This window comes from Heterocephalus glaber, unplaced genomic scaffold (assembly GCF_053883595.1).
Source record: "Heterocephalus glaber isolate CG9 unplaced genomic scaffold, H.glaber_assembly_v1.0 deba00001608, whole genome shotgun sequence".
In the NCBI taxonomy this organism is placed as follows: domain Eukaryota; kingdom Metazoa; phylum Chordata; class Mammalia; order Rodentia; family Bathyergidae; genus Heterocephalus; species Heterocephalus glaber.
Window position 1 is genome coordinate 20781766 of NW_028258379.1, and position 19915 is coordinate 20801680.

A 19915-nucleotide genomic window follows, 5' to 3' on the forward strand; every position below is an offset into this window, starting at 1 on the left:
ATACAGGTGTTTCTGAAAGGTCAGCAGGAACCAGGCAACTCAGGAAAAAAAACATTCCTGCAATATTTAGATTTGCAGGATAGATCCTTTTTCCATATCCTCAAATCTTCATAAAAACCCCAATCTTTCATCCCAAGAGCACAATTCCTCTCTTGGAAAGTTGCCTTCTATCACTTTTGACACAGTACTCTAATCTGGAAAAAGAAAACTGTTGTCTTTTTAAAATTCTGATATTGATAAATTCTTTTATAACCTGCATCATTGGCCTCTGCAATTCTGCTGTCCAGCCCAGCAGTATTTAATACAACAGGAGGCTCCTGGAATGCAAATCACATTGATATTAAACAAATAAATTTGATTCAGAATTGCAAATATTCTCAGTCTGTTTGCTAGGACAACAGAAATATGCCACACAGATGGGAAGGGTGGTGTTCTGGACCACACCGGATTAGTCATGGCAAAGATTAACCAGCCTTCTCAAATTCAGTCATGCTCACCCTCATACTTCACATCTTCATCAAGTAGAGGCTGCAATAGCAAACACAATGTACTTAAGATTCTATAAACTGTTGTGGAACTCCAGTCTATACCACCTTGAAATAACTTTCTTTGACTTAGCTTGAGATGATTATTTGTATAAACTGCAGGCACAAGGTTAGCACTGAAAGGCTCCCCCTGTATAAAAGAAATTTATATCTCTCTACATTCATGGAATAAGCAGCTAGTGGAGCAGAAGCTTCCTTCCTGAGAGAGCCCCACACATCTGGCTAGGAATCACAGGAAGAAGGAAAGTGAAGATCGTATCTGGTCCAGAGAGATGACTACCCTATTTCCAGCACCCAGATCTTCTGCAGGTTGCTTCTTGAGACTTCATCTACATAATAAGATAACTTGCTCACCTCAACTAACGTCCACAACCCATGCTTCCCTCCCTCCAGGAACCCCAGAACTTTCTAGTCTTTGAGTCTTATTCTTAATGTGTGGCTCCTGTATTTCTGCATGTTAATAAATTTGTATGTTTTCCCCATTAATCTTTTTATTGTCAGTTTATTTCATAGATAAAAATGAACAAACTTAGTTTCCTTACACTGTAAGAAACAAGATGTTGGAATGTTGATTGGATTTACATGTTGGTGACATTTCAGTGAAATAAGCCTAGTGTCATTCAAGATTACTGTGGAAAATCTAATTACACAGTTTGTTCTTGTTGGAACATAGAGAAATATCTGCTGTCTTTAATAGCATTAACCAGATTTTCCTTCCCCGTTCCTACTGCAAAATAAAAAGGCAGTACTTTCTTAAAACTGGATCATATTTTGCAAAATGTCCAAGTCAACTGGTGATGTTTCACATGAATTTCTGCTTCTACATCATTATATCTTCCAAATGCATTGAGAAATTTAACTCTTTTGACATTTGAGAAATATAACTCTTACTTCAGTGCAAGTCAATTCAAATTCAGAAACTACAAAAATTAAAAGGAAATCATTTGGGGTCTTAGAAGTTACAGTTGGAAACAAAGGTTCAGAGAGCTTAGAATCAGTGTTTGGGGAAGGAAAGAAAGATGGAAAGGAGGAAGGAAAGAAGGGAAAGAGAGAGAAAGGAAGGAGTATCTCTAGGTATAAAACTGCTACATAGAAAAACAACTACAAAACCTCACTAAGGGTTATTGCTTATGTATCTGAGGTCAGCTGAAAATCAGCAAGGTAGCCACATATTACAATAATTTGTTTTCCTCAACTCTCATCTTATAGTAAAACTATTAAGGAAAAAATAGAACAAGAGATCTGTAAGTAAATATGGTATCTTCATTATCTACTTAACTATATGCTATGTCCTTACCAATCAGTTTTGTTTTTTATTTGAAGAGAAATAGATGCCTCTAATTAATGTTTTTATAAGGTTAACCAGACTAGTAACTTTTTTTAAAATAAGGAAAGTAAAAGAAATTTAAACTAGCATAAATTCAATTTTGTGTTTGTTTTTCAATGTTATGGGCATAATGCAATGAATATACCTTGGCAAAAATACAGTGGTACCTTGGTTCACAAACTTAATTCTTTCCACTTTTCTGGTTACAAACCTAACTGGACAAGAACCCAATCAAATTCAATGGTTTGGTTCAATGTTGACCTTATGGGGAAATTTGATTTGGTTCTTGTCCATTCAGTTTGCAACCAGAATCATGGAAAAAATTAAGTTCATGAACTGAGGTACCACTGTATATGAATTATTAACTTGAGATTAAATTTTGCAATTTATATGCTTGGTTGTCATTCTGATATTTCATTTACATTATTGAAATCTGTCTTCTGCCTCACCCTGTGTTATGATCATTACAACATTAACTAAGTCCATCTAGCAAATAGATATTTCTTTTCATCCTAGGCAGGACGGCCAACATTCCTTCTTTTACTTTTGGTGAAGATTTATTGTGCATATTGTATTATTATTGATACAGCTACTCTTAATTATATAATCCTTACTGGTCTATGTGTAATGATGGGCTTGTGTGTGTGTGTGTGTGTGTGTGTGTGTGTGTGTGTGTGTGTGTGCAGGAAAAAGACTTCAAGAAACAGATACTATAGATTTCAAAAACTCTTACTTTGGGGAAGAATTTGTACATTATTTGAACCTTTAACTCCAATTGTATTTGTATACTAGTTCTGTTCCATATCTGTCTTCTTAGTAATCACTGTAACTTTTTTCTAATTTTCTATTTAATTCTACATGTTATTTACTTTTGAAAATAGGATAAATCCCAAAACTTTTAGTCAATGAAAGTTATAATTTAGGCCCTCATTACCTACACACAATGTGTGCAGTCTTACAGAAAGTATGTACTCAGGATTTTTGCCTTAGGATAGCTCTGTAAAACTACCTTTATGTTTAAGAAACTCGATCTTTTCAGATGATACTCAACAGGTGTGTATCTTATTGTTTGTTTTCCTTTGGCATGGCCCAATTTTACACTGAGATTTTAGTAGAACAACTTGCTCTTCTCATATTTTTCTTTTAACATCAAAATCCAGGATCTGAATTCATATAAATTTTTTTTCATTTTTACATATGTTTTCAGGACATAATGTTCACATTCCCTATATGGAGCTGGTACATATACATAACACACCTTAATTCATTTTTTTCATACTTTTTTCTCCCCCTTCCTCCCCTTCTTTCCCCCTCCACTTTCTATTGGAGAAACATCTATCTCTCTGCTTCCTATTATCTGTCTTCTATTTTGCTCTATCAACCCAGTTAAGAGAATGTGACTGGCAGAACTTCAAGAGAGGACAGATAGTCTGTGGGACTTGAACGTCTGAAATTATGTTAGAACAACTTTGGGCTTTATGGTGAAACAATAGTACCCTTGTGCTATTCCTATCACCTTCCCATATACATAAATTAATAGGTCCTTTCATAAGTAACCTTGCCTGCTGATGCTTTGATTAGGCAAATTACAGGTGCATTTTAAGCACTGCAAAAATGAATAGTTCAAGGAAAGCATAGATCAAGGAAATAGATCACCCATGAATAGCGCTGCAGCCTAGAGGGAAAAATCCATAATATTATTATCCTATCTATAAAGAAGATACTACTAAGTGGTCTGAGTATCAATATTTAAATGACAAAAACAGACAAAAGGAGAAGATGATTACTAATACTGAGGCACTGTCCTTTTGCAAAGTGAGTTAGGACAGCAGACCACATTTCCCCCTAGGGATTCATTCAAATCGTCAACACATAAGGAGGGGAATTCAGAAAAGGAATGCCTGGTGAAGAGACATAGGGGAGTGCAGAGAGGCTTCCTTACTTGTAAGGAAAACAGTCTCAGCATTCTGAAGTTGTATCCAAAAAAGCAGACTGGAGGAAAAGCCACACCTTTAAGTTACACATCCAACAAAGATGTCTTAAGCCTCTAAGGAAGAAGTAGCTCCTTACTAGTCAGTTATTTCTAAACTGCAGCAAATAGGTGACATTTTCTTGGTAATGGTTGAAGAGACCTTTGCTTGGGAAAATATTGTAACTCTAAAATATCAGTATTTCTAATATTTAAGATAAATGTGTTTAATTCCTCTTAATAGGTACTCAATGTATATTCTTGTCAGCATTCCAAATTATTTTTAGTGACAAGTGCATGATATGAAGTCAGAAGTCCTAATATACTTACGAATGTATTTTATGCACTTCAGATAACAAATGAAATGTGATGTTAGGCATACTAGTTGACCTTTAATCCATAGATGAATATTTATTTGCTGCATCTGTATCTTACTCTCCATACTTATCTTGTTGGGGAAGAAAAGTTGTATGTTTTGAGATAGTCAGAGACCACCATAGGAACAAAGAACAAACTCCCTCCTGCATCCTTAATCTGTTACTCATTAAAAGCATGATTTGTGTTTTATTCTAAGATAGGAACTTAAACGTGGTTTTTGCTAAATACCGCAACTCTTTACTCAGCCCTACAAATGCCCAATAAGTAACTAAAAGCAAAACAAAGCTTGTCATTTTGTACAACTCTGGGTCAAATTCTTTTCAGCTCTGCAAATAGACATGTTAGTCATATAGGAAGTATCTATCTAAACTATGTCAGGACAAAGTTTATTAGCCTTAAATTTACCTAGTCAGTGTCATCCTCCTTCAAGATAGAGGACATCAAAATAAGAGTAACTAAAGAGATTTCCAAGATTCTCAGGGACATGCAATGAATGTCCAGTTCCAGAGCCTCTCCCTGGAGCAATGCTTTGAAGTCGCCAGCCATTGTCTTGAACCAGTAGTCACCCAGGTCCTTTCCTGTCTTTTCCTACCTTCCAGTTAAAGCCTTTATCTGTAAACCCACACCGGCACAGGAGGAATGACAGCTTTTCATTGAGCATTATTTGTGTTGATCATGTATGATGAGAGGTCTATGATGCATCTACTAATGTATCTTTTATAATTCAGGTGAGTTATCCAAAAAGACCAATGATGAAAACTCTAACTGTGTCACTGTCGTTTTCCTCCTAGGAAGCTCATAGAGACACATCTGAGAACCATCCCCAGTCATGCGTTTTCCAATCTGCCCAACATTTCCAGGATGTAAGTCATTTTTTTCATATAAAGAGAAGTTGGCAGTTGTGACATGCTACTTTCTAAAATGTGTTCTGTTAAGAAAAGTACTTATTGTCCTACTTGCAAATGTCAGTGGCATTTATATTTTAATGTATTTGAAAATTTTATGTACTTGATATTTGTCTAATTTTGCTTCATCTCTGCTTACTAATTCATAGATATTTTTTAAAAACCTAAAGCAAATTTAAATGGATTTGGTCCTGAGAAGTTCATCATTCTTGGTTTATTTTAGTATATCTTGTAATGTGGAGGACCTTTATCTGGGACTCTCTTCCATAAACAGACACATATGCTGTTCTCTAATCCACTTATCCTGGTTACCAGTTGACTCACTTTTCAACACTAACACAAATGCTTACATTTGGTCAAAAATGTAGCCAATGGCTTCAGACTTTTATACTTCAAAAAAAGAAAATAAAAGAATTAAAAATAATTTTCAACCTTGAAAACTGAATTGCCATGTACCCAGTTAGGAGAAAAAGAACTTCCATGTTAGGCTGACAAATATAGTGTGTCTTTATTTCATTTCATTAATTCTGACATGCAATGCAAGTAATTCACATATACCAAAGGACACCACCAGGAGCAACCTGTACAATTCCTGGCTAAGTTTATTCATTTCACAACCATTGACTGAGTGTTTGTTTTGCCACTTTACTACTTCTCACTTAGACACAGTTCTGACACTGGACATTTTTGGTTGTCAGACCTGGAGCGGGAACTGTTACTGGCATCTGGTGGGTAGAGGAGAAGGGTGCTGCCGAGCATCCTGCAGGGTACAGGACAGCCCACCACCCCACCCCAGACAACTGTAGTAAAAACCTCCAGCAGTGCTGAGGCTGAGAAATCATTCTCATTTAAATTCTCTGCAGTCTTTGATGTTGCTAATCAGCACTTCCTTTTTAAAATTCTCGCCTTTTTTGGTTTCTTTGCTACTTCTCTCTCATCACACTTATCATCTCATCCTGACTTTTCCTCGGTCTCCTTTCCTGACTTCTCATTTTTAACATTTTTGCCAGTCCCTGAAATATCAGGTCTTTTTCTGTGTATTTTGTCTTGTTTCCTCTATACCCTACTCCCCTTGCACCAACATCTCCATTCCTTTGTCCTCACTATCATCTAATACAGTTAATTCCTAAGCATGTATCTCTAGGCCCCATTCACCCTTACAATTCAAGCTTTCATTGAAAACTTCCCTCCAAATATCAACACTTAATGCCCCACAAGCACTTGTGATTCAGTTCATCCCAAATAAACACATCTTCTTGGCCCAGACTTTCCTTCTCTATTCCTCCTTTTAATAGCCCTACCATTCAGCATCTTGAAACCTAAAAACCTCAAATTCCTTTTATCGCTTCCTTTTCTCTCACCTCTCTTAAACAACTGTCTGCTTGTCTCCACGTGGATGTACCAACAGCTTAGCTCTTACTTCATTCAACAAATATTTCTTGAAAGAAAAGAAACAAATATTTTTACTAGGTGCCTAGCATTTTGTAAGATGGTCCAAATATAACAGCAGACAATACAGAGCTTCCATTCACTCCTAAGGGAGCCATGAATGCCGTGATGGGGTCAGTTACTGGACGTAACGTGTACTTGTAAGAGAGGTTGAATTGCCCATTACCTGGACGGGAGCAGGGAGAGGGCTGCAGAAGGCTTCTGGAAAGAAATGCTGCTGAACCTGTGATCTGCATTATCCAGCAAAAAATATGAGGAAAGAAGTTCCAAACAGGAGAAAAAAATCTAGAGTTCTGAGGAATTAGACTACCTTTGTTGGGACTGGAGCTTAGGCTGAGAGGGAAGTGGAAGAGAGAAGGAAGGAAGAAAGGAATTATAAGAAGAAAGTCAGGTATAGTGGCACACACCTGTAATTCTAGCTACTCCAGGGGCTGAGGAAGGAGGATTAGAAATTCAAGGCCAGTCTGGGCAACTTATCCAGACCTTATCTAAAAAAGAAAAAGTCTAGGGATGTAGCTGAGGATTAGAGCATTAGCCTGGCATGTACAGGCCCTGGTTGCAATCCCCAGTACCACAAAAACAAACAAATAAACAACTGAGAGGGAGTCTTACCGATCATGTAAAGAAGGGGTTTGAAATGTTGGATTCTCTGGGTGTCTTTTCTATACCCTTTGAAAACACTTAACATTTGCTCTGTTAATTCCATTTACTTGTCTGTATCCCCCACTACTGGAAATTCCTTGAAGCTAGAGAAAAGTTTGTTTTGCCAGTTTCCAGCCAGGCATCTGACATAAAACAAATGTTCAATAGATATTTGTTAAGTGAAAACAAATACATATACGTGAATAATAAAGATATGGTATATCTCAGGGCAGAAGGAGCACTCACCAGAATGATCTACATACAGAATGATACCTGATACAGAGCAAATTCCCATCTGTTATTCTGGCATACTAGTAGCACAAAATATCCTATTTGGGATAATAAATGAGATAGTCATTATAGTAATTACACAAGATTGACATGATAAGAAGAGATTTGAAGATGAGATGGAATCTGATTTTTTTCCAGTTTTACGCTGAACTGTATTTTTTTTTTTTTTTTGGTACCAGGGATCGAACTCAGGACCTTGCACTTGCAAGGCAGGTGCTGGAACCACTGAGCTAAATCCCTGGCCCTTTTTTTCAGTTTTAAAGTGGGATAAAGTAAGCAGGTATCACTACTTTATCCCGCTGAATAAATGGTCCCTACATGTCTTCACAACTATATTTAACAGCCATGAAAGGAGGTGCCTTTAAGTTGGAGAAAGAAGAATTTTGGTCCCCATGATGTGACTGAAGGACTGTCTCTCTAAATTCTTCAGAAAAGCTCACACTTTTTAACTAAGAATTTCAGTAGAGAATTTGGAGCAATGGCTATGCTGCAAACTTAGGGAAGCAAATTGGCAGCCTTCGAAAAGACTCTTGGCTTCTGGGTGACTCACTTGCACCCATGGTCAAACTCTTGCAGTCCTTAAACTATAAATTAATCATTTAAAATGTGTTCCATTGTTCCCTCTATGATAGGCAAATAATATGTGGAATAAAATAAATTATATAATGTTGCTATACACAGGGTAAAGAATTAGGAGACCTGATCAATGAAAAGTTAATTGTTTAAAGAACAGGTAATTCAAAAGAAAAGCACGGGACCATTATAATACTCAAACATGATTTTAAAGACTCAGTATGGAATAATTAGTGCTCTTCTTATAAACATTGTGTTGATGACAATATTTTACTAATAGATTCATTTCAAAATGGATCTCAACCTTTCTTGCACATTATAATCACCTAGGAAGCTTTTGAAAAGTAAAACTGCCTGATCCATTCTTCATAAACTCTGATTTAATTATCCTGGACCAGATCTTGATTATAGGAGTATTTTAAAAGCTCTTTGGGTAGTTCAATTGTGTGTCCAGGGTTGAGAATCTGTGTTATGACCAGGGCTGGGCACCAGCTGTTACTCCTTAACTTTCTCAAATGTCATAGAAATGCCTCTATGACATTCTAAAATGTTCAATGAATTTGACTGCATTAGTCATTCTCATTACAAGATGGAATGTGAGTAAACTATTTAAAACATTTTCCTTATCTATTCCTGAAAAGCTCTGTGTAGGAGTTTATCTTTACTTTTCTTTTAGCACTTAAAACTTTGATTTGAGTTATCTTTTGCTTATAAAATTCAAAGTGACTCTTACATTTTCTACCTTATTCCAAATCCAGAAGAAAGGTCATGGGAGAATATGTGGTCACAACTCTGTCAAAGATTCTTCTAGAGAATTGTGATTTTTCTCTTCATCCTTTTAGAAACTTTATTTCTAATCCTATGTGATTAAATTCTATCTTTAAAATGTTCCCTAATTTTTCTTTTTTTGTACCGGGGATCAAACTCGGGTCCTTAGCTTGTGAGGCAGGCAGTGGAACCACTGAGCTAAATCCCCGGCCCTATTCCCTAATCTTTTTTAAGTAACTTTCTAATGCTTTTATTTTTGCTATTTCGAGTAACATATCTATTTATTCATTTATTCAATTGCTTAACATATTTATTAAGCATCTACTACACACGAAAAACTATAAAAGGCACTCAAGATTCACTGGTCAAATCACACAATCTTCCTTTCACAGAACTTAACATAATGAGATAAAATACATCAAATATCCAAACCACTGGAAGGGTGCACTGTGGTCATTACTGAAAGGAGAAGTTTGTGATACTGTTATGGTATACCACAGGAATTTTAAACTTATCAGGAAGTTGGGAGAAATCTTCTAACAGGAATGACTGTTGAGACCTCAGGATGAGTAAGACGTAAAGTATTGAGAAAGTTTAGGCATCATGGGATCTGGGAAAAAAGTAGTAATTAGTTTTCACATAATTAGAATGCACGCAGCCTGTGCATGTTGCATGATCTGGGAAGCCCTTGACAAAGAAGTTACATCAAAAATAACATTTGGAGTTCACAACTGTACTAACTTTCTACTTTGTCTTGTATTTTTGTGATGTTCAGCTACTTGTCTATAGACGCAACTCTGCAGCGGCTGGAATCACATTCCTTCTACAATTTGAGTAAAATGACTCACATGTAAGTACCAGAAAAACTGCACCATAGACCCAAGCCATAGTCAATCTGGACTGATAATCTAGAGACTACAGATGGCAGTGAGGGCTGGTTTCTAGATCACAGATCAAAACTTCTGCTTAGGGGCCAGGGATTTAGCTCAGTGGTTCCAGCGCCTGCCTAGCAAGTGCAAGGTTCTCAGTTCGATCCCTATTACCAAAAAAACAAAAAAAACAAGAAGAACAAACTTCTTCTTATGAGAAAATTCTCAACTTGTCACTCTCAGTTTACATTAGCCCATCCTAATTATTTTTCATTTCTGTGGTTGGAAGTTAAAGATGACCTGGCTTTGAATTGTTATTCATTCTATTACTACTATGTCAACAGATTTTATTGGTGTGAATATCAATTAGTCAATAAACATATACTGGGTGTCTACATGATTTTAGAGCTTGCATAAGATTCTACAAAACTGATGTTTTTCCTTAACTAGGAAAAAGAAAATTTGTTCAGTGACATTAGACAAAAGGAAAATTGATAACTACAGATATGGAGTTAGTCAGAGTTGAATTTAAATATGGGTTTCTTATTAATCTTGAAAAAGTAATTAATATCTCCCAGCTTCATTTATACAATAAGCATAATTAAAGTTATTATAAATATGGAGTGATATAATGATATAAATATTTAGCACTGTGCCTAGTACATCAAACTAATAAATATGCTTCAGAAATATTATTTCTGTTATTTCTCTAGTGCATTACAATCTATGAGAAGTTTTACATAAATAATCACATTGCATTACTTTGCACCGTCATGAATTATGAAATATTAACTATTGTCTTAATGTATTTGTTGGCTTTTCATTACTATATCAAGATACTTATAAAGAGAAAAGTATAACTTTGGCTCATAGTTCTGGAGGTTCCTGTCCAAGATCAGGGGAGGCTCGGTCAAAATATTTCTTTTGACCAGGGAACACATCATAGTAGGAACACATGGGAGAGAAAATTGCTCATCTCATGAAACAAGAAGCAAAGAGCCGGGGATTTAGCTCAGTGGTTCCAATGCCTGCCTTGCAAGCACAAGGTTCCGAGTTCAATCCCTGGTAGCAAAAAAACCCCAAGAAGCAAAGAAATATAGGAAGAAGCTGGGGTCCCACAATCCCCTTGGATCTAAGGAACATCCATTAGGTCCAACCTCTTATAGTTCCACAGGAGCACCTCCTGATAGTGCTGTCCTGAGGACCAAGCCTTTAACACATGAACTTTTTTTTTGGTACTGGGGATTGAACTCAGAGCCTTGTGCTTGCGAGGCCAACACTGGAACCACTGAGCTAAATCCCCAGCCCTAACATATGAACTTTTGAGTGACACTCATCTAAACCATAGAAATGAGGGAAGAAAAAAAGTAAAATATCCATCTATAAATGTACGGAATGTTTTAGACATTATGCTAATTATGTACATTTTTTGTTTAATCCTCATTTAACCTTCAAAACAAATTAGTTGTTTTCATTGCTTTTCTCATTACCAAGACAAAATGCCCAACACCCACATTTTAAAGGTTTATTTCAGCTCACAGTTTGTAGAAGTTTCAGTCCATAGGTGGCAGGCTCCAAGGCAGGGGAGCATGGCAGAGGGGAATTGCAGAGAAGAAACAGTCCATGGCAGGATAGGCAAGAAGGCAGCAAGCAGTGAAACAAATCTCTCTTTCCCTTTTATCCTATCCAGGCTACAAGCATTTTGGGGGGTGCCATTCACACCCAGAGTGGGCCTTCCCATTATCCACACCCAGAATTATGTTAAACCAATCAGTGGACTAACTTTGTACCAAATACCCTTAATCCCACATTCACCAACCTTAGATCCAGCCAGCTCTGAAAAGCCCCACCTAGGAGTGCATGAGGCTTTGGAGAGACATTCAGATATAAGCCATAACACCAATGAAGTGAAGATTATTACTTCTAGTATTTATATGTGAAAAACACAGATCAGAGAGGCTAAATATGTTTTCTCTGGCCATATAAGTGCTAAAGAATAGGGCCAGAATCTTCATACTATAAATGTCCAATTAAAAAATTCTTATATGTACAATACATTATACTCAAGAATACTGAGGCCCAAAATGTTGCTTCCAACTATGATAGGCAAGCTTAGATCAGACTGACCATTAGTCTAAGATAATCTAGAAGAAATGGACAAAAGAAAAATCTGTTTACAAGCATTAGAGTATTATGAAGGCAATAGGATTTGAGGAAAGATAAGCAAATTCCCAAAATAACATTTGGTTATTTTCTTTGTGAAGTTTTTGCAGAATTGTAAGCAACAGCTCAGAGACTAAGAGGATGACTAGAGATCTAAACTGTCTCATTAGGGTAGGGAAATAAAAATTGGACTCATGGCTCACTAAAAAGAATCATTCTTAGAAAATATGCCATGGGAATAAAACTAGGATAATTAGAAATAGATCAACTTTCACAATAAAACAAAAATTAAAAAACCAGACATATTCCAAAATAAACCAAAGACCTGTTGGAGGAAAGTGATTAAATAAAAAACAAGCAAACAGTGAGCCACAGAAAATTCAGATTTTGGAGTTATTAGATATAGACTTAAAAATAACTGTAATTTGGGCCAGGAAACTAGCTCAGTGGTTCCAGCACCTGCCTCACAAGCACAAGGTCCTGAGTTTGATCCCCAGTACCAAATAATAATAATAACTGTAATTTAATAGGTTCAAAATTTTAAATGATAAGAGAGATAATTTCAGGATACAACTGGGAACTATAAAACCACCTGGAAACTCTAGAACTTAAAATGTCAATAGCTGAAATAAAAATCTTAATACATGAGTTTAATGACCTTCCACTGCTCCCAGCACAGAGGAGGTGAGCCCTGGGGGCGCCAGCGGCATGCTCCACCCCCACTCCACCCACCATCGAAAGGAGAAGACATGTAAACAAGCCTCAGAACTAGATTTCCAGATCACCTACAGCAACCCCAAAGGGAAACAAGATGGAAGACTCTGATACTCAACAACCTGGGTTCCCTAAACTAGCAACAAAAGAGGATCTGGAAAAAATGAAATCAGAAGTAATTTGTCACATAACAGCAGAGAATGTGCCCATAGGGCAAGACATGATTAATAAATCTAGAGAGGACACAGATTAAAAAAAAAATAGAGGAGCTGAGGAACACAATGGAATCCCAACATAGGAAACAAATGCAATCCATAAAACAGATGCACACAGATTTTCAGGACATGAAAAACTCCACTGAAAGTCTACACAGCAGAATGAGCCAATGTGAGGACAGAATTTCAGATATAGAAGATAAGATTGCCATTAGTGAGGAGGAAAAGAAAAATTGCTTAAAAATTGTAAGGGACCATGAGAAATCAACCCAGCAGCTGCTAGACGATGCAAAGAAGAATAACATAAGAATGATTGGAGTCAGTGAAGAAAGAGGAGAGAGTGCAGATGACATAAAAAAAACTGTTCACAGAAGTGATGATAGAAAACTCCCCAAGCAGGGGAAAAGATCTTGACAAACAGATAAGTGAGGCATATAGGACTCCAAGTAGCCTTGATCAAAAAAAAATCTATGTAGACATAGGCATATAATTGTTAAGATTCCAGAAACCCAACAAAAGAATGAAGTTCTACAAGCAGTTAGAGAAAAGAAACAAATCATATACAAAGGAAAGCCCACCAGAATCACAGGAGACTTCTCAATGCAAACCCTCAAGGCAAGAAGAGCTTGGAGTCACCTATGTCAAGCCCTAAAGGAAAACAACCTCCACACCAAGATTGATGTACCCTGCAAAACTATCTTTCAAAATTGATGGTGAAATAAGATACTTTCATGACAAAGAGCACCTTAGGAAATTCATGAATACCAAACAAGAACTCCAAAAAATTTTAGACAAAATCCTAGGAAAAGACAAGGAGGATCACAACCCCAGGAAGCACAGCAGAATGAATCCACCAGGCACAAGAAATTAAAAGCAAAGGGGAAGAATCCAACAAAAAGAAAAAGTCATGACAATGATAACTCAATACATATCAGTTATAACCATCAATGTTAATGGTCTCAATTCACCAATCAAAAGAAATAGACTGGCAGAATGGGTCAAGAAGCAAGATCCAACAATATGTTGCATACAAGAAACACAATTAATTCAAAAAGAAATGCACAGCCTAAAAGTTAAAGTTTGGAAAACAATACTCCATGTGACAGGAACCAAAAAAAAAAAAAGCAAGAGTAGCTATCCTCTTTGCACACCAAGTGGATTTCAAACCCACACTGATTAAGAGAGAAAAGGACACCACATCCTTGTAAAGGGAACAATCCAAGAGGAAGAGATGACAATCATAAACATATATGCACCAAACACTAGTATGCCCAACTATATAAGACAAATAGTAACAGACATGAAAAATCATATAACCACTAATACAAAAGTAGTGGGAGACCTCAATACCCCATTGTCACAAATAGATAGATCAACTAGGCAAAAAACAAGTAATGAAATACTAGAACTCAATCAAACTCTTGAACAAATAAACTTAACACATGTTTACAGAATGTTCCACCCCACAAAATCAGAATACACATTCTTTTCAGCTGCACACAGGTCGTTCTCCAAAATAGACCACATACTTGCTCATAGAACATATTTAGGTAAGTGCAAAGGAATTGGAGTTATCCCCTGTATATTATCAGACCATAGTGTAATGAAATTGGAGATCAATAGCAAAAGAAACCACAAAAATTTCTTAAACACATGGAAATTGAACAACATACTTCTGAATAACCAATGGGTCACAGGGGAAATTAAAGAAGAAATCAGACAGTTCCTAGAATTGAATGACAATGACAGTACAACATATTGGAATCTATGGGACACAATGAAAGCAGAGTTATGAGGGAAATTCATAGCAGTGAATACTCATATTAGGAAAACAGAGCAAGCACAATTAAACAACCTGATGCTGAACCTCAACCTTCTAGAAAAAGAAGATCAGGACAAACCCAAAGCCCATAGGAAGGAGGAAATTATAAAGATCAGGCCAGAAATCAATGCAATAAAGACTAAGAAAACAATACAAAAAAATCAATGAAGACAAGAGTTGGTTCTTCAAAGAATAAACAAAATTGATAAACCTTTAGCTTACCTTATCAAAAAAAGGCAATTAGGAATGAAAAGGGTGAAATTGTAACAGATCCAGCAGAAATCCAGAGGATCATCAATACCTATTTCAAGAACCTATATGCCAATAAGATGGAAAACATAGAAGAAATGGACAGATTCCTAGACATGTATGAATTACCAAAGTTGAATGAAGAAGACCTAAAACTTCTAAACAACCCAATATCAATCAATAATATTGAAAATGTAATTAAAAACTTACCCACTAAGAAAAGCCCGGGTCCTGATGGCTTCATTCCTGAATTCTGTAAGACATTTAGACAGGAACTACTGCCACCATTGTTTAAACTCTTCAATGAAATTGAAAGGGAAGCAATACTCCCAAATTCATTCCTGGAAGCAAGCATCACCTTGACCCCCAAAGCAGAGAAAGACCCAACTGAAAAAGAGAACTATAGGCCAATCTCACTAATGAACATAGATGCAAAAATCCTTAATAAGATAATGGCAAATAGAATGCAGAAGATCATCAAGAAGATCATACACCCTGACCAGGTGGAATTCACCCCAGGAATGCAGGGATGGTTCAACATATGCAACCAATCAATGTAATACAATATATCAATAGAGCCAAGGACAAAAATCATATGATCATCTCAATAGATGCAGACAAAGCATTTGACAAAATCCAACATGCATTTATGATAAAAAACCCACAAAAAATTGGAATAGACAGTCTCTACCTCAATCTGATAAAAGCCATCTATGAAAACAGCCAATATCCAACAGCCAATATCATACTAAATGGTCAAAAACTGAAATCCTTCACACTAAAATCAGGAACAAGACAAGGATGGCCACTATTACCACTCCTGTTCAATACAGTTTTTGAAACATTAGCCACATCAATTAGAGAAGAGAAATAAAAGGAATAAAAATAGGAAATGAAGAAGTCAAATTGTCATTATTTGAAGATGACATGATACTCTATATAGAAGACCCCAAGAACTCCACCAAAAGTCTTCTAGACTTAATAACCAAATTCAGTCAAGTAGCTGGATATAAGGTCAACACACAAAACTCAATAGCTTTCCTCTACATGAACAACAGACTCACTGAGACAGAAATAGGGCAAACAATTCCTCTCACAATAGCATACAAAAAAATGAAATACCTAGGAATCAACCTAACAAAAGAAATCAAAGACCTCTTCTCTGAAACCTATAGCACTCTGAAAAGAAAGATTGAAGACGATATCAGAAAATGGAAAGACATCCCTTACTCCTGGGTAAGAAGTATCAATATAGTGAAAATGGCCATACTTCCAAAACTGCTACATAGATTAAATGCAATCCCAATTGAAATTCCAGCAGCATACTTCATGGACCTTGAGAAAATAATCCAAAAATTCATTTGGAAAAAAAGAGACCCAGAATAGCAAAAGCAATTCTAGGTAACAGAGACATGGCAAAGGGTATCACAACCCCCAACTTGAAACTATACTACAAAGCTACTGTGATAAAAACAGCATGGTACTGGCAAAGAAACAGACCTGAGGACCAGTGGAACAGATTAGAAGATGCAGAAACAACTCCAGACACACTCACCCATCTCATCTTTGATAAAGGAGCCAAACACCCTCATTGGAGGAAAGATAGCCTCTTTAATAAATGGTGCTGGAGAAATTGTGCTTCAACTTGCCAAAGACTAAAACTAGACCTATATCTCTCACCATGCACTCAACTAAAATCAAAATGAATTAAAGATCTAAATATTAAAATAGAAACGCTGAACCAGCTGGAACAGAGGTTAGGTAGAACTCTTTAAGACATTGGTGTAGGAAAAGATTTCATGAACAAAACCCCAGTTGCCCATGAACTAGCACAAACAATCAACAAGTGGGATCTCTTCTTATTAAAAAGCTTCTGCACAGCAAGAGAAACCACCAGCAGTGTGAAGAGACAACCCACAATGTGGGAAAAAATTTTCATCTGCTGTTCCTCAGACTAAGGTCTACTATCTCAAATCTATAAAGAACTTAAAAAAATCAGACCTCCCAAATTTAAAGACCCAATCCAAAAATGGGCATCTGAAATGAACAGACATTTCTCACACAAAGAAGTAGAAATGGCAAATAATCATATGAAAAAATGTTCAACATCGCTGGTCATTTGAGAGATGTCAATGAAAACAACACTGAGATTCCACTTCACTCCAGAAAGAATGGCTGCTATCATGAAATCAACCAATAACAAATGCGGGCGGGGCTGTGGGGAAAGAGGAACCCTGCTCCACTGCTGGTGGGAGTGTAGACTAGTGCAAGCACTGTGGAAATCAGTATGGAGATACCTCAAAGAACTAGGACTAGAAGTCCCATTTGACCCAGCTATTCCCCTGCTGCATATCTTCCCCAAAGAATTAAAAGAATCATACCACAGTGATATATGTGCACTCATGTTCATTTCAGCACAGTTTATAATAGCTAAAACTTGGAAGCATCCCAATTGCTCGTCAACTGGAGACTGGATAAAGAAAATGTGATTTTTAAAAAAATAAAATGTAGTACTACTCAGCCATAAAAGATGAGAAATTAGAGACATTTATTGCTAAATGGATGCACATTGAGGAGATACTCTTAAGTGAAATAAATAGGACATGTGTAAATACCAAATAGTTTCTCTGGTGTGAGAAATTGAAAGTGTAAATAAGATCTAAATGGTATAATAGATAATCTGAAATAGGAAGAAAAGGGGCAAAGGGGAAGGAGAAGTTGGAGGGGTAGGGGAAAGGAAGGAAGGGAATGGAATTAATATGAGAAAAGGAAAAAAAGAAAGCAAAGTCTTTGTAAATAGGAAGGGATGGAGGAGTTGAAGGGAGGGCAGGGGAAGAGGGAAAAAATAAGAACCAAAAGAGTATGTAAAGGTGCAAATTTCCAATGATGAATGTCATTATATTGTATACCTAAAATGTACTAATAAAAGGATATACAATTAAAAAAAACAATAGGTCTGTCATAGCTCAAAAGAATTTGTAACATAAAAGATTGGTCAGAAGAATATATCTGGCCTGAATCATGTAGAGAAACAGAAGAGCTCTATGACACAATAAGAGGTCTAGCATATCTATGAGCATCTCAAGAGAAAGAAGAGCAAAATAATGAAAAAACCAATGTGCAAAAGGAATTTTTCAAAACTCTTAAGAAACATCTAGTCACAGATGATGGAAATACAGCAAGCCCCAAAAGGATAAATACAAAGGAAATCTCATTAAGGTACATCATAGTAAAGGTGCTAAAACCCAAAGACAAAAAGAAAGTCAGAAAAAAAGCAAAAGAAAAATAGATAATTCTTTTTCAAGGATACACATAATAGTTGCTAAAATTGACCATTAGTGGGACCATAAAAACAAGCCTCAATAGTTTAAAAAAAAATTAAAGTATGTTCCTGACTAGTAAATAGCCTGAATTCTAAATAAGTCTGACTTTTAAATAACCACAGATCAAGAAAGAAATCACAATACAAGTAGAAAAAAAATTAAATGATAATGAAATATGTTATGAAACTTGTAGGAAGCAGTCACACTCCAAGTAAAATGTATAGTATTTAAAAGAAGACTGAAAATAAATGATTTATATTTTTCATAAGAAATATATATAAGAACAGTAAATTAAAACCAAAGAAAGTACAATAATACTAAAGTCCAAGAAAACTTTGGATCCAGTAGAATAGGAACAACAGTCAGCAAATTCAAAACCAAACCTTCTGATTACAAGTGGAATTCCATTTATCAAGCCATTCTCTGCCCCTCTCACCAAAAAATAAGAGCAACAAATTTGCAATAAAGTCATATAAACTTGTTGATCTCAAAAACAACAGTTTTTTTTGTTATGGCTTTTTTCATAAAGATTCCAGTTGTTATTTAAAAGTAAATATTAATACCCCCTCACCGAAAGTATTAACTTCATAAAGCAAAGGAAACTATTAAAATAAATAGTTAAAAAGAGGATAAATTTATAAATGGATGTATAAAGATATATATATGAAGTGAGAGTTTATCTTAGAAAATAAAAGAATAATGAATCTTGCATTCATGAAATTTTCCTAATATACATGTGAAATTATCTGCAAGCATGTTTGGTGAGCAGAAAAGATACATCAAACTTTTTGTATGCATGCCACCCTCATCTTTAATGCATTTATTTTGTAATCATTTATTAAGCAGTGATTATAAACAAACTGTGATACTTCTCTCATGAGAGAAACAGAGCAGAAAAATTACTCTCCTTCCCTAAAGCAATTGAGAATGGTTTTGTGGGGTGTTGTCGATATAAGGTGTGAAAACGAACACTGTAGGAATAATTTGTTTAATATATAGACTATGTAGTACCATCCAACTAAACTCTCTTGGGATTCTTGAAATAGAATTAAAGACCTCTGGCTTATTCAGAAAAGAGAGCTATTCATCATGTTTAATTTTCTCCAAGAATAGAAACTAAATTAAGAATGCATATTTCAAATGAAAGGCCTCAATAATTCTTTTACATCAACAGTAAAAGAACAAAATGTTATTCTCTTTCATAAGTGACTTTCTGCAGCTGCCCTCTCTCTATTTTTAGTCATGTGGTTTGGTACATAGGAGGCTGAACTAGAGAAACACAGGAACTTAGCACTTGCCATTGCTTACCACCCCTACTACTAATCAGCCTTTCAATGCCTCTTCAACCTTCCGGTGAGAAAGCTCTACATATGTCCTCTGTGATGGCTTCATAATTCAAGTTTAGGTTTTGTTCTATGATATAAAGTGGAGTTGTGGGACATAAGGACTAAAATTTTACTGTTAGTGACCTAGAGCCAGCATTCAAAAATAAAAAGCTACCCACTTGTTCAATAAATATCATATGCTTAATGCTGTCAAATCTGTGTCCATTGCAACTTAAAAAGTATTCAAAACAGTGGATCATTCTATTTTTGTCAAAACTTCCTCCTTATGCCTTTATGATACCACAAGGAGACAACAACAGTTGTATTCCTACATGCTGCTCAGTCTTTCTCATTGTATCCTTTATTGACTTCTGATTTCTCACCCCTA

The 19915-nt window shown here is 35.9% G+C and overlaps 1 protein-coding gene across 3 annotated transcripts in view; it reads left to right on the forward strand.

Annotated features, from left to right (window-relative positions):
• Tshr (thyroid stimulating hormone receptor) overlaps positions 1 to 19915 on the forward strand; it is a 158271-nt gene that overhangs the window by 65346 nt on the left and 73010 nt on the right. For all 3 annotated transcript variants that reach the window (XM_087195441.1, XM_087195442.1, XM_087195443.1), the window contains 2 exons: positions 5011 to 5082; positions 9623 to 9697. In XM_087195441.1, coding sequence (XP_087051567.1) covers positions 5011 to 5082; positions 9623 to 9697 — 147 coding nt within the window. The remainder of the gene's footprint in view (positions 1 to 5010; positions 5083 to 9622; positions 9698 to 19915) is intronic.